The sequence below is a fragment of the Podarcis melisellensis genome (genome assembly GCF_964234715.1).
Source record: "Podarcis melisellensis genome assembly, chromosome: 14".
In the NCBI taxonomy this organism is placed as follows: Eukaryota; Metazoa; Chordata; class Lepidosauria; order Squamata; family Lacertidae; genus Podarcis; species Podarcis melisellensis.
The window spans coordinates 48712734-48731135 of record NC_138546.1 but is presented as its reverse complement, the minus strand read 5'-3'; the positions used below and the strand labels follow the sequence as shown (position 1 = coordinate 48731135).

Here is an 18402-nt window from a genome sequence, read left to right as displayed (position 1 = left end):
TGTCCCCCGAGTTTGTGGGGCTGGCGGGGGAGAGAAGCAAGCTCCAGATCGGTCAGGGAAGCTTGCTTCTCCCCCCCGCCAGCCTCCAGATCGGGTCAGGGAATAGCGGGGTGGCGGGTCTCCGCCTCCCCGCTATCCCCCGAGCTTGTGGGGCTGGCAGAGGGGAGAAGCAAGCTTGCTTCTCCCCCCCCCCCCGTTAGCCTCCAGATCAGGTCGGGGAATAGCGGGGTGGCGGCGCTGCACCTCCCCGCTGTCCCCCGAGCTTTTGGGCTGCAGGCTGCTGCCCGCAAGCCTTGCGAGCCGCGGGACCTCCCGCCGGGCTTGCAAGACTTGCGGATGGCTTCCTGAAGCCTGGAGAGCGAGAGGGGTCGGTGCCCACCCAGCGAAAGCCTGCATTTGCCCATAGGACGCACACTCCCCTTCATTTTTGGAGGGGAAAAAGTGCGTCCTATAGGGCGAAAAATACGGTAAATCGTAAAACACCAAGAAATGAGAAACATCAAAAGAAGGCAATTAATGAAGGAAAAGTATGACTCATTGAGGTGGCTGGAAGTCACCTCAAAAGATTAGAATGTTAATGATTGATAATTTAGAATATTAATTATTGGTAAATTGTGGAGGAAAAATGTTTACTCAGTTAATACGTATTTGTATGTTTTTGTTCATCTTTGTTTTTGGTTTGAATGTTGGATTATTTTTTCTTTTGCATGAATGTAAGAGGCAAAACTAAAAAAAACACACCAAAAAAGCCTCCTTTTTCACATTTAGCAAAATGGACTGATAATGCCAACAAGAGAGATGGATGGGAGGAAGTAATTCTGGGGCACCAGCTACACAACCATCCAGTTCAAGTATAATCCTCCTGATCTCTAAACTGTGGAATGCCTCAAAACAATGGCTTGAAGTGTATTCACAAACCATGGTTTTGCTCATCCTCAATACAGATGCAACACTAAATTATAAACACAGAAAATTATGAAATGGTATAGGAAATTTTCACATAAGCAGAAAGAAAGGGCTCCACAGCAAGTGCCTTCTTCAGTAAGGATCACTGCACTAATGCCTAAATAACATGAGTTTGCAATATCTAATATAACACAGAAAGGGAAATTTTACATAATATTACAAAAAAGGAAACAACAATAACATGTATTTTATACACTTTCTTGTGAATAAGCACCATGGAACATAGTGGGACAAATTTCTGTAAACACAGATTAAGCTATGTGCTTAATCCAATGACCCACAACAGCCTATTCTAAAGAAATCTTTCTTGTCTTCAAATCTGTGTAAGGCACTAGCAATACATTGTAACTACATATTGCATTTCAGATTACCCATCAACCACTTACTTGCCCCTGGGACAACAAGAAGATATAAGCCTTCTAGAGTTGCAACTACTGCGTCACCATATAAATTCTTCCAAGGAATCTTCAAAGTAAGCTTATCTAAAAAAAATCAAAACATTTTATATTTCGGTGAATGAGCAAAGACTGAATCATGCAGGTGAAGTCTGTTTCGAAAAAATATTGTTTGCCTTGTTTACAACGTAAGAGTTTTTGCCAAGTGATATTTCTATTAGGCTGATCCCAAGGCTCCAGATGCTACACAGGTGAAAAGGCTATCAGATCTGCTGTGCTATCAAAACTGTGTATGCTAATGAATAAAAAACAGATAAGAGGAGTAACTGTTTAGTTTCTGATCCCAAAAAGATGCCAGGATTTGTTGCATCATAAATCTGTTGGGATGAAACACAAATATTTACAATTTTCAGGTTAAAAATAACAAACTGTACATGAACAAGGGGGTATCATTCGTTTCATTTTCACATGGGAAACACAGTACTTGTAGCTCTAGAGAAGAACTATATTACAGGGCATTGAAAGTTAAGCACATGTCTTGGCACAGGATTGCAATCTTAATCTTGGACTTCTTTCATTATACCCATAACACACCCAAGGTAAATAATGCAGGAAAATCTACACTTCCTCAAAGTAAGCTTACTCTTCCTGTGTTCCCATTCAAATTACACAAAATTAAGAAATGCAGCCAAGCAAGAGGTTGGCATTTTAATTATGCATTTGCTTTTGGTGGTTTTATAAGAAACACTTTGAAGAGGAAACAAAACTGAACCTGAGAGCAAGACAAATATTTCCCACCTTTCTAAATAAGCCCATAAAAGCTACTAGTCTTCTGAGAGCGAATAGACGAGAGGCAAGGAGCTCCAGCTCCTCCAGCAGCTGACAATATTTCTATGCAGAATGTGAAGGAGAGGATTTCCCTCCGCAAGCTGCCTGCTAGGTTTCTATGTTGGGTACCAGTGGCATAGTGTGGGTTGTCAGCACCCGGGGCAAGGCAAGTAATTTACGCCCCCTAACCCCCAGATGTTGCGCCCGGTGCGGCCGGCCCCCCCTGCACCCCCCACGCTACGCCACTGCTGGGTACAGAGGAGACACCAAGCACTCCATCTCTTCCTTGACAGCCTGCTCACGTGCATGCACACAATTCCTTGTTATCTGTGGCTGTTTCCAATTTGGGTGGGGTGGTTTGCTCCTCTATTACTTCCTACAGCTGCCACCTAAGCGAGAAGCTGTGAGAGCCAGCAGCAGCAGCAAAGGGCAGAAGCCCTGACCTGTGAGGGGGCTTAACAACTGCTGCTTCAAGAAGTCAGTCCAGAGCAGGACGTTTAGATGCAAAGTGACAGTTAGAAGATTGGAAACTGGGGGAGGGGGCGCTTATATATACCAATTTGAAAAATAAATATTATACTTTATTGCACATTTTATAATAGGTGGCATAGAAATACAAGGCTGTTCTAGGCTTTCCACTGCTGGATTCATGCATTTTAAGTATGAAATCAAATATTCTACTTCAATTATTTGCTAAGTGATAAAAAATCATGAGCAGTTATTGTCCATCATATGATTTACAGAAAGCATCTGACAGAAGCTTGTTTGTTTTCCTTGCATCACCAAACTGCAAGTTACTCTTAAAACTTAAATGAGTATTAATAACAGCAGTCCATAGGACAGAGTCAGCTAGAATAAAAGCCCATAAAACTCCAACAAACATTCAGATCCAGGGCATCTGTTTAGGACAGCAGCAGAGTGGAAAATAAAAGGAAAATATAACCAGGAAGCAGAGGGAATGAAATCGAAGTGTTTCCCATTCTGCAAAGTAGAAAATATTTGTTTCCCCACAAATGGTATTCTAATTTAAAATGCAGAAAACATTGTTCTAAGCCTTATAAATTGGCCAAGTAATTGTTGTGTACTTTGCCCAATTTCCTTGAAAAAAGCAGCTGCAGGTTCTTAGCTATTGTACACTAATATACAAACTACCAAGATGCTACTAACTTCCAGCTTTTCAATCTCCAAATCAAAATGCAAATGAGAACCATCTACTTACCTATTTGTCCAGCCTTTACTCTAAAAGGTACATCCAGCTCACTCTGAGAAATGGGGGGGGGGGGGGAGAGGTGGTAGAGAAGAGGAAAATAACATACTCGTTACATATCAGAAGGCTCTTACCACTAGCTTTGCTTTATAGTTTTAAAACTTGTTTAAAGTTGTTGAGTTTAAGAATTAGATAGAGCAAAGGAACAAAAAGATTCATCAAGCACCCAAAACCCATGGCAAATGCTATCTTCCCCCACTAGTATGTTTACTAAAGTTTGGGCAAGGCTGCAAATCATCACTGGGGGGAAAGACAGTACAGTGGTGCCCCACAAGACGAATGCCTCGCAAGACGAAAAACCCGCTAGACGAAAGGGTTTTCAGTTTTTCGATGCGCTTCACAAGACGAATTTCCCTATGGGCTTGCTTCGCAAGACGAAAACGTCTTGCAAGTCTTGCGATTTTTTCCGCTCCCCCCCTTTTTCTAAGCCGCTAATAGCCTTTTAGCCGCTAAGCCTTTAATAGCCGCTAAGCCGCTAAGCTGCTAATAGCGCTAATCCACTAAGCCGCTAATAGGGTTGCTTCGCAAGACGAAAAAACCGCTAGACGAAGAGACTCGCGGAACGGATTATTTTCGTCTTGCGAGGCACCACTGTATACTACATGCACCTAATGACATGCTAACATGGAGCAGAGAAACCTCCAGCTAAGCTACCTCTTCTTCCCAAGTAAAACTGAAATAAGCATTCCATTAAGTATTGGACCTAAGAGTATTTAGGCACTCTGGTTCACAATTTGTTTACTGACGTACTTAAGCAACAATAGTTCCACTGACTTGAATAAACAAATCAGAGCAGGACCCAAATTATATATGATACAGGGGTCTGTGACTGGCTATCCCAGCATCTTCTTTGAAGCTTAAAAGAAGACATGAAATGGCAAGGTAGGGATGGTGAGAAGTGGCTCCAGACAGTGTCATAAATTGAGATATGAAAGCTAGGAGCTAAATGGCACCTTAAAGCTAAGTTATGGGCACCACAATAGAGTGTCTAGGCATGCCTTTTTAATAACAAGAATACAAAGCTGAAAATGAATGAACTGCAGTTAAAATCCTATGCTCATTTTTCACATGGTCTAGTCCTAATCTCAAGACTGCAAAAAACAAAGCCCCTGCCCACCCCTTAATATGCTTATGAGAGTCCCTTTTCCAGTCTTCAGACAGTGGCTGGAAGTGGGGAGGCAGAAAAAGGTCCTTTTCTTTCCACAGTGGCAGTTTTAATCTGAAATCTTAGGCTCGGTATGGCACCCAAGAGCTCAGAAACTGCTCACATAAATGAAATTCCCTGCTGCAAAATGCACCTAGAACAAAGGGAGTTTCAAGCACTGGCTCAGGACAACATTGTGAAGGGAGGGAGAGCTCAATCAGACTATTCTTGATTGCTCCTCACCACTACCTCTTATTCACCTGTTGGAAAAAAGACAAAATTACGCTAGTATATAAAAATGAAGATAAAAAATGAGACTTTGCTACTGTTCAAGCTTGACCTGCACAGTTTAAAAAAGCAAACCCAAGCAATTTCCTAGATGACAGATGGCTTACCAGGGCGTTCTCCTTGATCCTCAAGTTGTCAAGTGCCACATTACCTATAAAGCAAAAGAAATCAGATATCAAGATCTCTTTATTTTCTATGAACTATGTATACAAACACATACTAATAGAGATTTGAATTCTTCCAGTAACCAATGCTTATGGAAACAAAAGGAAACCATTCACATAAAAAAAGCAGCTATCCACAGGCGTGGGGCAACCTCAGGATTTGCGAAAGTACAAAAGAATAAAATTAAACCATCAGGGAGACCCCCCAAAAAACAGCCCATTGAGGATCACGCATGCTCAGTGGGCTCAGAATGCTAACTAAACAGGGACTGGATGGAAAAGGGGGGAAGAATGGAATATTCTTAGTGAGGGTAGTGCACAGCAACACAGCACGCTAGAACATTTTGTTTTAGGTATCACTTGTTCTATTCTAGAACTGCAAAAAGAGAAACTTGTTTTAATGGTTTTGAAATATTTTCCAGTTTCAAAATGTATGTACAATTGTACTGCACAGCAACAATATGTAAAGATTTATAAAGATATCATAAGGAAGAAGATGCTAAACATTTCAGTGATCCATAAGAAAAGCCATGCTAGCTTTAACTAGTCATTCTTGTAGTTCAATAGCAGCTTAATTTGAATCTCTTAAATGCACCCAGTTTTGTAGAGAACAAGTTAACTACATAATGGATAGAACATGTTTTCATACTATAAAGAGCTTGTTGAATCTGGTCAAGAAAGAAGAGTCTTTCTACTGAAGTCTTTCACTTTCGTTTACTGTGATATTCATCACAGTGCCAATCTCCAGAAACACACTATGGAGTTCAAGATTCTTACAGTTCATGTTTTGATTGCTTTTAAAGTAGTGTACTTTCATTTACCAAGGATAATCAAATAGCTACACATACTGTAGAGGGCAGGTGGAGCTAGTCAACCTAGGAAGGTAGCCCATCTAGAAGAAGGAAAACTCTGATCCTAAAGAAAAGGCTAAGGAGTTAAACCTCAACAAATCCAGAATGGAGCCCAGACGGTTGGCTAGCCCCTTGTCCACCTCCTTCCAGCAACTTCTGCAGCCAAACTAGTGTCAAACATATTGCTTGGGTTTCCTTTGGACCACATCAGCAAGGCTGAGAGGAAGGGTCTTGTCCTCTGGGCAACCATACACACTGCCCCACACTGTGGGGGGACCCCACAGTACTGCTAACACAGCAGTTTGACTTCACCCCCCGAGGCACACTCCATTTTCTCTCAAGACAGAAGGATGCCAACAGCATGTCTAAAATTATTTTTATTAATTTACTTATTACCCACCTTTCACCCTAAGGTCCCAGTGTAGGTTACAGCATTACAAACAATTACTAAAAATCATTTAAATATGGACATTTGCTTTTTTTTGTAATTGTTTAAAGCAGAGGTTTTCAACCTTTTATGGTTCCACGGCTCCCTTGATCAACTTCTGCTTATAAACTAGGACTTTCCCCTTCTCCTCTCTCCATGTGCCCCCCACACCTGCCAAAATTACATCACAGGGGGTGGGCTGGGGAAACAAAGTATGATTCAGTTTGGCAAGCTGGAAGGAATCCTACCCACTGTCCTAGGATTAAATTTATTTTCAAATAAACCAACATTTCTGAAAAACTACTATTTTGTAATAAAAGCAACTCAATATCTAAGAACTGCTTCCTAAAAGGAAAAAAAACTTTTTAATCTAAATTGAACAATTGACTAAGCACGGCAACCCTACAAAAAGCCTTGAGCCAACCCTGATAACAGTCTAGCCAAGAAAACAAAAAGCAAAAAAAAAAAAAAACCTTTGGTGTGCAACAAACACCTCACTCAAGGCCATAACTCACATAATCTACGAACTGTTTCTTCTTCCAAAAGAACACACATAGTTCCTCTTAGTCATCACATGATGGGTGATTTTCAAGGCAATATCTGATGCTTTCTTACCCTTCCAATCTCTCTCTTTCTCCACCCCCCACCCCACCCCCGTTCTCTTGCTTCAAGCCAGCCCAACAAAGTAAACAACATGATCCCAGCTAAAGCCACTGCAGAAGGAAGGATAATTTTTACAAGGAAGCTTTAAAATCCTTCAGCTTAATTTGATGCTAAGGAAGTAGAAATAAAAGCAATAAAGTTACTGGTTTCATTTTAGGCTTTCTGCAACACCAGGATCTCTACTAGGGAGTAGGGGTTCCAGGTAAGCCCTGCCCCACATAATTAATCACATGATGCTGTACCCACCCACTGCATTTGAATGGCAATACCTATAAATGGAGGGGCTGGCCCCCTCAGATATTTTATTGGGTGGGACGAAGGGACCTCGACTCCTAAGAGTTGGCTCCTATGAGCTCTACCTTAAACATGCACGCTGTCTCTGTGTCATGGATAGGGAACCTCAGGCCTGACTGTGAATGTGGCGCCCCAGTCCTCTCTAATCCAGCCTATAGAACTCTCACCAGACCACCAACCCCACCAGTCCCGCTCCACAGTCTTCTTCAGGTGCTTCTGCCTTGTACTTCAATAATGCCCCTTGGGCTGAAAAGGGATCATGAAAAGGGATTCACACTGACTTGGATGTGTCCAACACAGATATTCTCAAGATGAGGAACCACAATAGTGAAATATTGTGGCAACATTACTCCAATTTTAACTGGGAGAAATGGATGGAGGCCCCCAAATTCAACCTCCAACCTAGCCAAGACATCAGCCTCAGTTTTCTTCCCATACAATGAAAACAAAAAATTCCCTTGTAAAGGAATTATGAGCTGGTGAATAAATTTATTTAAAAACATTGGGGTTTTTGGTAACATATTTTAAAAGTATCATAAATTTAAAGTGCACAATTTTAAACTCAAAACTGAATCAATGACCCTCTAATCCAACACTCTGAGTTAGCCTGCTCTATTATATATAAAGCCAAACAAAAAATGCCTTCCTGGTGCCTGAAAGCATTATAAATAAACTGTAATAGATCATGTGCTATATTTATTATTATGACTTGACATGGTGGGGTGCAACTTAGCATATCAAAACCTCAGATGTCACCAATTTGATCATTAAAGAAGGAAACCAAGTTATACTTTAAGGAGACGTGGCTCTTTGCGAAATAGGTGTGATCATATTTGGCATAACATTGCAAACAGTTTCCAGTTCTTGAGGCGTTATAACCTTTGACTGCCTACTTAACAAAACAGGAATATTTCACAATCTGGTATATTTCCTAGATATAACAACACAACTTAATGCAATGATGGGGAAGTTCTGGCCCTCCTTATGTTGTTAAGACTACAACTCCCATTATCTCTAAGCACTGGAAATGCTGGCTGAGGCCAAGAGAAGCTGGAGTCAAACATCGTCTGGAGTCACTGTTCCCCATCCCTGGGCTTAAGGGGCTACCTGGACTCAGCATGAACTCTCAAAATCATGCAACAGAAGACTTGCTGGTATTGACCTATAAAGCCTTATGTGGCTCAAGACGCCGATATATCAAGGACCGACCCAGACTTTCCAATTGTCACCTAAGGCCCTTCTATACGTGCCCCTACCTCAGGAGGCTGAGAGGGTGGCAACACAAGAATGGGCCTTTTCAGTGGTGGCTCCCCATTTGTCAAATGCTCTGCCAGAAACAGGAGTAAGAGCACAAAATTGGTTTGGGGAGCGCAACCCTTGAATCAGAGAGGTGGTGCATGCATAAGCCCGACGGGAGAGGGAACTAGTCTACAGACCAGGTGCCACCCATCTAAAGATGAGAAGGGGCATAAAATTGGCATGAGAGACAAAGCGGAAGAAGCTAAACTGATGAATAAGGGGGTGCAAGAGGAGACTGCTCTGATAATGATAAGACCCCCCCCCCACTGCACCTCGCTTGAAGAGGAGGGGGAAGGACCTGTCAGAGGAGCACATGGGGCTGACAGGAGGAGGAAGGGGCGCAGCGCCCATATCCGAGGGTGTGGGAAGCCCAGTGGGAGAAGGGGGGACTCAGGGGGGGTGGAGCAGGCCAGGAGGGGTGAGAGACCCGCCTCGAGTTCTCCTCCTCGCTCTCTCTGCCCGCCCCCCCCCCTTGGGTGCAGAGACAGGTGCGTCCCCTCCCCCCCCCGCAGGTAAGGAGGAGCCTCGCTTCCCCCCGCCCCCCCGTCCTTACCCCCCCAGATGCCCAGCTTGAGCTGCGACTTGTCCAGGTTCTCCACGTAGCCGCCCAGGAAGCGGTTCAGCAGGTCGGCCACCACCGACTCCAGCACCATGGCGGCGGCGGCGGCGGCAAGGGGGGGCGGCGGGGGGGCGGCAGCGAAGACGACCTCCTCCCTCCGGCCTTCCCTCAGTCACCAGCTTCGCCCTCGCCTCACGCCGACGGAGGGGAGGGGGAAGGAGCAGGCGCGCCCGCCGCCGCGTGACCCTGCCCGCCGCCGTCGACGCCGCCTCCGATAGGCCGCTGCGCGCGTGACCCGCCACGCCTCTCGGCGGGCGCTTCGTTTTCCTTCTCCCTCTCCTCCTGCTTTTCCTCGCGTGCTCTTGCCCTCCTGCCTCCTCGCCGCCTTGGCTGAGGAGGCAATAATAAAACGGAGGAGGAGGAGGGCGCTTGTCTTTACCCGGCCGCCTCGTCCTCGTTCTTCGTCTCTTCCTCATTTTTTATTTATTTTGAAGTTGTTGCTTTTTAACTGAAATGGATAAATAAATGTGGCTCTTCCCTCAGAGAGGCTTGTCTGGTACCATTACGTGTCTTTAGGCACCAAGCCAAAAACATTCATTTTTTTAAAAAAATATTTTTTATTAAGGTTTTTACATTAAAAACATTCATTTTTCATCAGGACTTTGGGATTTGGTTATCTCTGGCCTTTTGGGGTGGGTGGAATGTTTTAATCAATTTTTTATTATTAAAAAACAATCGGCTTTTAGATGTTGTTGTTTTTTTAAACCCTGGTTTAAAACAGTATGTAGGTGTGCGTTTGTAGAAAGTGACCAATAAATTTAATAAATAATAATAATAAATTGTGCATGATCACCCACCCCAGCTCATTATATTAAATATGACACACACACTCCCAAAAAGGTCATGGGTGCTTTAGCTGAGATCCCTGCATTGCAGGGGGTTGAACTAGATCAGTGTTTTTCAACCTTTTTTGGGCAAAGGCACACTTGTTTCATAAAAAAAATCACGAGGCACACCACCATTAGAAAATGTTAAAAAATTTAACTCTGTGCCTATATTGACTATATATAAAGTAATTCTCTTGAATAGGAATCAAACACAAAGAAAGTACTTTATAATTACTTTATTATGAAATAGTAAGTAAACAGAAATATGAAAAATTATAAAATACTTTATTTTTAAATCTTTCAAATTTTTCAATTTTTCCCACGGCACACCAGGCAACATCTCGCAGCACACTAGTGTGCCGCAGAACAGTGGTTGAAAAACACTGAACTAGATGACCCTTGGGTCCCTTCCAACTCGAAGATTCTTTGATTCCATTATTTTTCTTACAGTTTCATGTCTTTCTTCTCAGTCCCCCACAGCTGCAAAGGAGCACCTATGATGTACCAAGGCAGGTACTTACGCTGTTCAGGATTCTCCAAACCCATCAGTAAGGATTGGATTGAAAGGGACTTTGCCAGCCCCATCCTGCTGTTCCACAGCAGTCTGCAGGATGGCTGGTGGGAAGGGATGGGATTTGGCAACCAAATACAGATGGCACATGCAAGCAGACATAGTCCACAAATTATCAAGTGTGGTCTAGCAGGCTGGGGCAATGGAGAGAGCCTTTTCTGTTGCCATCAGGCATGCCTAGGGAGGATGGTTGCTATTGAAGAAGGTTGAAACATGTTTAACCTGATCCTATGCAGAACCACAAGCCTGCATAGGATCAGGCTGTATAGGCCACATCTACCGCCACATATTCCCTGGAGTTCAGAAGCCTGCAATTCAATGGACATTTGATGTAATGATCTGCCTAGTATCACAGGAAGAGGAACTCACAGTACTATTCATTGCAGCCCATGGAACGGGTGTTCAGAAATAGAGATAAGCTTGAGATAAACCAATCCTTTATGTTAATGTGGAGCAACCTTTACCCTCAGTTCACAGCCCCCATGCCTGGATTATACAGACTACAGTCTTCTTTTTGAACTACGGTAGTTACAAATGCAGCAATATGCAGCCACAGCAGCGATACCTGCTGAGTGGGTCACCCGGCAAAGGATGGCGCTTCCTGAACACTAATTTCAGCTATAACACTTTGTCCTGCGGGAGGCAATCAAGTTACATCCAAAGGAGGAAGAACTGCTGTTTCAACCATGAGGCTCATGGAAGGTCCACGACGGGGCTGAAATCACTTTTCTAGCACAGCCACTAAAATAATTGGACTCTTTCTCTGCACCTCATCTACCATGCTACTTATCAAATCCATCTCTCAAAAATGTTTGAGCTAGGATCAAGGGTACATAGAGTTGCTTTAAAAAAAAATCCAGCAAGCAGGATTCAAGCACAAGAGCTCTCCCCGCTCTTGTGGTTAACAGCTACTGCTATTCAGAAACATTTTACTGTGTTTGATGTTTTAATTTGATGGAAGCCACCCAGAGTGGCTGGGGCGACCTATTCAAATGGGCGGCATATAAATTATTATTTTTTCTGCCTATGACCATGAAGGCAGAGCATAGCAATCACGGCTTTATTCTTCATGAATCTGCCCAATCCTCTTTTAAAGCCAACCAAACTCGTGGCTGTTATGGCCATTTCCACATTTCTCCTGCTGACATCGTCTAAAGCATTCTGCGTGTTTTCTTGATTGCTGACTGGCAGCTGAATTGTGGGTTAAGTCGTTTTATCCAAGGCACATGCAATCAACTGATTCATCTGTGATTAACATGAATCATAGAATTATGGTGTTGAGAGGGACCAGGAGGGTCATCAAGTCCAACCCTCTGCAATGCAGGAGTCTTCTGCCCAACCTGGGACTCAAATCCATGACCCTGAGATTAAGAGCCTCCTGCTCTGCCAACTGAAGTATCAGTTGCACTGCATTCCTGGCTGCTGCTAGTCTAGGATAAACAAAAATGTTTTTACAGTAGTTCTCAGAAAGCTTATCAAAGCTTCCCAGAAAAAAGCAGTGATTCACTGAACAGCAGAACTAGGCTGAAATGTGATATAATTCAAGTAATTAAAATGCACCTTCCCCTAAGACTATTTGGAGCTATTTTCATGCCAAGTCACAAACAATTATGAATAAAATTGCATGATCTATTTGAAATGAATGGAAGGTGCATTATCCTGTACATGGTACTAAGCAGCCAAGCATAGTATATAAGTAAAAGCTTCAGTAAAAAGTTGCAGTGTAGCCCCATCCCTGTTTGGAGTTCCAGCAAGCCTCTACAGAAGCATTCCCATATTCCCGTGAGGGGAGTTCCGGGGGGGGGGGGATAAAAATGGAGAGCATGCCTCTTCCATTCCCTTGTCCCTGAAGCCTCTCCCTGCTGTGCTAAAAGGGAATGGGTAGCAAATGATGTGGAAAAACCTCTGCATGAGATGGCGAAGAGACCCTGCTAGTCAAAGTGGGAAGTATTTGGCTAGATGAATAGCATGCCTGGTCTACGGAAGCTTCCCATGTTCCTTAGAGCTACTGCGATCAGCTGTAGGGTGTACATGCAGAAGCCCCAGGCTCAGTCCCCCAATGTTGAAAGAATTTAGGCAGCAGCGACATTCCTAAGTTCAGTTTCCAGCATCACCAGTTAAAAGGATATTTACAGTTAAAAGTCTGGGAAAGATGATGGTACTTCCTATGACTTGTGGCTGCCGTGGACATAATAATATCCCATCCCTTGTTGGCCTGCAGTGAATGGTTGAAAACAAGCCCATTAAATGTCCGCTAGTTTATCTAACCTAAGTTACACCATAATTTATCTTAGGTGGCATTTCAATATGGTCAGAATCACAAGTCTGAATATGAACATCCAGGTGATGAATATGCAAAAGATCAACCCTGGATGTCAACAGAATTTTGCTCCATCTGTTCTCCTTTAGATTTGACTCTCTTGCAGGAATTGCTTTAATAGTCAATGGGAACCATCTGTTTAAACATGCATGTTTTGAAGGGGCTGCCCTGTATGGTAAACAACCCTCAAGAGAAGCTTGTTTGCGGTGAAAATCTCTCAGGTTTCCCCCTACAAAACTGCAGAATGGGAACTGTAAAGCAAACCAAAGCTGAATGTGCTTGTTTACAAGAAGAGCATAAATACCATGATGATCCATTTGAAGCTGATAATCATAGGAAAGTGGCCTCTAAGTGCCTCTAGCCAATCCTTAAAAGCCTTTCTGTGTAGGGGGTTTTACCCAAGGCAAATGCAGCTATCTTTATAACAGGTAAATCATAGAATCATAGAACTGTAGAGTTAGAAGGGTCTTCTAGTCTTGCAATGCAGGAATCTCAACTAAAGCATACATGACAGATGATAATCCAGGTGTCCCCATTTTATATTTGGGCAACTGATTTTTCCTGCCTAAGTGCAGAACCTTACACTTGTCTCGCTTGAAATTCATTTTGTTATCTTTGGCTCTGTTCTCCAATATGTTAAGATCATATTGAAACCCAATTCTTTCTTCTGCAGCACTTGCTCCCCCTCCCAGTTTGGTGTCATCTGCAGTTTTGATGAGCAACCCCCCAATTCCTTTATCCAAGGCATTTATAATGATGTTGAACAACAATTGGCCCAGGACAGAACCCTGTGGGACCCCACTTGTCGCTTATTTCCAGGATGATGGGGAACCATTAATGAGTACTCTTTGGGTTCGGTCAGTCAACCAGCTACAAGTCCACCAACATTCAACCCACATTTTGCCAGCTTCCTCTCAAGAATATCATGAGAGACGTTGTCAAAAGCCTCACAGAAATAAATATACACTACGTCTAGCATTCCCCTGATCCACCAAGCTCAGATAACTCTATCAAACTCTACCAAAAATTTTGGTAATTCTGTATAAAGAAAAGAATGTTATTTGTCTAGCATGACTTGTTTTTGAGAAAATCCTGCTGGGTCTTAGTAATCACAGACCAACAGTTGAATTATCTGTTCTAGGACCTTTCCTGGTATTGATGTCAAGCTGACCAGTTGATAGTTACCTCGGTCTTCTCCCCCCCTTTTGAAGATGGGTACAACTTTTGCCCGCCTCCAGTCTGCATGGACATCACCTGTTCTCCAATAATTCCTCAGATATTAGACTGAGGCTCTGAGATTACATCCACAACCTCATTTAGTACCCTTGGATGCAGCTCATCAGGCCCAGCAGATAGGAATTCATTTAAAGTAGCTAGGTACCACGTCTTATCTTGGGCTGCAGCTCCCTCCTTGCATAGCTTATTCTGTTATCACCAGGTTAGGCACAGCTTTTCTTTTAGGTAAAGACAGAGGCAAAGTTGATGCTTTTGAGTTACGGTGCTGGAGGAGACTCTTGAGAGTCCCATGGACTGCAAGAAGATCAAACGTATCCATTCTTAAGGAAATCAGCCCTGGGTGCTCACTGGAAGGACAGATCATGAAGCTGAGGCTCCAATACTTTGGCCACCTCATGAGAAGAGAAGACTCCCTGGAAAAGACCCTGATGTTGGGAAAGATTGAGGGCACAAGGAGAAGGGGATGACAGAGGACGAGATGGTTGGACAGTGTTCTCGAAGCTACAAACATGAGTCTGACCAAACTGTGGGAGGCAGTGGAAGACAGGAGTGCTTGGCGTGCTCTGGTCCATGGGGTCATGAAGAGTCGGACACGACTAAACGACTAAACAACAACAACAACAGAGGCAAAGTAGGTGTTAAGCAGTTCCACCTTCTCTCTGTCATCCAATAGCATTTCCCCATCTTCTGCACACAGAAGACCTACTATTTGCTTGTTCTTTCTCTTGCTTTGAACACAGCTGAAGAAACTTTTAAAAATATGTTTAACCTCTCTTGCAAGCCTGAGCTCATCCTGAGCTTTAGCCAGCCTGACCTTCTCCCTGCAACTGTTGGCTACTCATGTATACTTTTCCTTCGTGATTTCTCCTTTCCTCCATTTCTTATACATGCCCTTCTTGCTCTCAGCTTCTCTGTAAGCTCCTTCTTTATGCAGCCACAGCTGTTTCCTTAGATGTCTCCCACTTTTCTTTCTTGTTGGAATTGTCTGCATTTGGGCCTTCAATATTTCCCTTTTAAGAAACTCCCATCCATCTTGGACTCCTTTCTCTTTTTGTATTTCTGAACCCAGTAGTTCATTAACTATCTGAAACCAGTCTTCTTAAAGTCCAGAGTGCATGTCAGACTACACTCATCTTCCCTTTGCCTTTGTATAAAGAAATCCAAGAGGACATGATTACTTCCTCCCAAGGTTTCCAGTAATTCCAGTTCATCAATCAGTTCCTCCCTGAGGACAAGGTCCAAGATAGATGACCCCCTTGCTGCTGCTTCCACCTGGAAAATAAATTAGGGGTTTGAATAGTGGTCAACAGGAGCAATGGGTTTCCCTATGGAAGGCTTGCATTCCTGCAATTCAGCTTCACCAGCTAATGATGATGACCATTGTTGATTCAAATATTTTCAAATATAAATAAAATATAACCAAGTATTTATAGTATTAATTCAGTAAAACTGAACCAAAAAGAGAATTGCATTAACACCGAAATCCCAGATTAAGTAACTCTTCATCAAGTCACAAAATTAAATTCTAACCTATTGTATTCAATCACTATTTACTTATCTTATGAATACACAGTCTTTGATTCCATATACTCATGCTCCATTATTATTAAGCAAAAATTGGTCTTAAGAATACACCTAGGTTGGGCTAAGATTTCTCTTCACACCCAAGAGGAGCTATTGACAACCCCAAAAAGTGATAAATACCCTTTCCGTTCTCTGAGATAGATTAGTTGCATCATAAGACTATTCACCTAGCACAAGTGTTCCTGCCTTTCTGTGAGAGGTGTAGAAGAGGTAAACAAGAGACTTGGAACACAGAGTTCAGTCTGGAAGTTATTAGCTTTTTGGGATGGAGATTGGGGGGGGGAGACCAGCTGTATGGCTGAGCTTGTTTTTTTAAAAATCACGTATTTCCCGTTAGGCCCACGTCATCATTTTTCATATCCTACCTAAGCTGATCATGGCTTTCTGTTTAGACAGCAGAGGTTGCTAAGGGGAGAGGGCGCATTATATCAATATTTGACAAAGCAGGCTGGATTAGCGGGGAAATATTTCTAGCTCTAACTCCCTTAGGAGCGCTGCAGGCTACAAAGACCATGAGCAGAGCACCTCTATTTTCTCAGCACCAACATATCCTGATTAGGGATAAGCACAGATACATCAAGAGTTGAAGTTCCTGCATCACAGGGCGCTGGACTAGATGAGCCTCAGGGTCCCTTCCAACTCTACAATTCTAGGATTCTAAGAGGTTATGTGAAGCCTTTCTCTGACAGTTCAGATTTTATCAGGGACACCAGCTGCTGGACAAAGAGCCTGGCGCTGAGTGTGTGTCAAGGCCTCGGTGGAAGGAAATCCTAGTAACACTTAACCCCCCACGCTTGGCAAGCAGGTAGAGCACCTCCTTTGCATACAAAGGTCCCAGCTTCAATTCCTGGTGTCTCCATGTGCCTCCTGCCACTACCTGTCAGCATAGGCAATACTGCACTTGAGGGACCAATGGCCTGAGTAGGTATATGGCAGCTTCCTCTGAGTCTTGGGATAAATACATGATTCTCATTCTTCCACTTTTGCCTGCTCACTAGAGCAGGACTTTGTTCACCAGGGCTTGGGGGGGGTCATCTTAATGTTTTGTGCTTTGTCATTAGTATTGATCTGAGCCCAGAAACAGACTTAATGAAATCTGATTATTGATATATAATAGAAGCTATAGCAGGACTCGGAAAGGAGAAAAGATAATTTATTGTCTCAAACCACCCACAGAATCACCATTGGTAGTTTGCAAAGATGCAGAGAGGATCCCAACCCAAATGTTTATTTCTAGCCATTATTGATTTGGGGACATCTTAGAAGCAAGCTCTGTTTACCTTTTCTGGTTGATTAGAGAGGTACTGATAAAGTTATATGCTTGTAGCCATGGAGTCTGCAAAGAAACAAATACAAGAAAGGCCAAATGTTCAAAAGCTAAATGGCACAAATACACTGCCACCATCAGATCTGTCTACAAACCAGGACGGGGCCTGGGCTTTTTCAATTGCACATCAATTCTGCTCACAGAAAGTTTGCTTAACTACCTTATTTATTTGTTTATGGTCACCCATAAATAAATGTTCCCTGCTAAAACAATGTGAAAAACACAGACTATTGCAGTGAAAATCAGCAGCAAAAAAAATTGGAAGAGAGCAAACACTCCAAACCTACAAAAGCTGAGGCCATTGGAGGCCAAAGACCATATTGGCTGTGAGTTGCAGAAGGCCCTGCTCCCTGCTATGCAGACCTTTTCCACCTGGCCTGGGCCCTGACTAACTCCAGCACAAAAGCTGAGGCTGCTGAACAGGGCTGGGGTGTTTGGGGAGGGGTATGGGTGGTGGTTGCTATTGGTTTTCAGTATCTATTATAGATCTTGTTGTGATTTATGTGGAAATTGTTTGGTTTGGGTATGTTTTTGTAATTTTGTTGTAGTTATGTAGTTATGTAGTTTCTTATGTATGTAGGGAAGCTGTTGTATAGCCGAGGTAGCACCCCCAAAAAAGCTCTCCCTTTCGCAGCCATCTGCCTCACTTCACTTGGTGCTTATTTCTCTTTTTCCTTTTAAAAGGAGTTGCTTTTATATTCATTTTCTAGTCTATGCCTTCACCGTCTGTGTGAAATCTGAATGTGGAACTTTGGAATCAAACCTCCTGCAGGCCAGATTTCTTGCCCATAGGGCCCAGTATCGTCTCTGTTGACTGACAGTGGCTCTTCAGGGTCTCAGGCAGAAAAGGATCCCTCTCATCACCTCTAACTCATTCCCTTGAACTGTACTGAGTGTGGAATGTGTGCGTATGAGCCGTCCCCTTCTCTCGCAGTGGAGCTCAGGTTGTGCTCACTTGCCCAGTTTGTCTTTCAGACAACCTAATCCAGCCTCAGGACCTTGGTCAGCACCTCTTTGGCACCTCTTGTGATTAGTAGGTGTATCTCATCTTCCTTTCCAGCACCTTATCCAAAGTTCAGGTGCAAAAGCATATCTGGTTCCATAGACTTGTTGATGCACCATGACAGAATGGATCATCAGAACCATTAAACACAAAATGCATTTCACTATTTGTGCAAAAGAGCTATACATGAGATCCGTGTGAGCTTATAGGTGAGAGCCACCGTGGTGTAGTTGTTATGTGTTGCCTCCTCTGACTGGCCAGTCTTCATCTGCTACCTGTGATTCTTCTGACTGGAGATGTTGAGGACTGAACCTGGAACCTTCTGCAGC

General features: G+C 43.3%; 1 protein-coding gene across 5 annotated transcripts in view; it reads right to left on the bottom strand.

Moving 5' to 3' along the window:
• VPS13C (vacuolar protein sorting 13 homolog C) overlaps positions 1 to 9285 on the bottom strand; it is a 105517-nt gene extending 96232 nt beyond the window's left edge. For 4 of the 5 annotated variants that reach the window (XM_081887543.1, XM_081887544.1, XM_081887545.1 and 1 more), the window contains exons 1-4: positions 9140 to 9284; positions 4996 to 5039; positions 3409 to 3451; positions 1353 to 1448 (exon numbers count right to left, since the gene is read on the bottom strand). In XM_081887543.1, the coding sequence (XP_081743669.1) occupies positions 1353 to 1448; positions 3409 to 3451; positions 4996 to 5039; positions 9140 to 9239 (283 nt within the window). In that variant the 5' untranslated portion in view covers positions 9240 to 9284. Of the gene's footprint in view, positions 1 to 1352; positions 1449 to 3408; positions 3452 to 4995; positions 5040 to 9139 lie in introns of all 5 variants that reach the window. The other variant, XM_081887547.1, reaches the window with a different exon arrangement.
• Positions 9286 to 18402: the final 9117 nt, after the last annotated feature.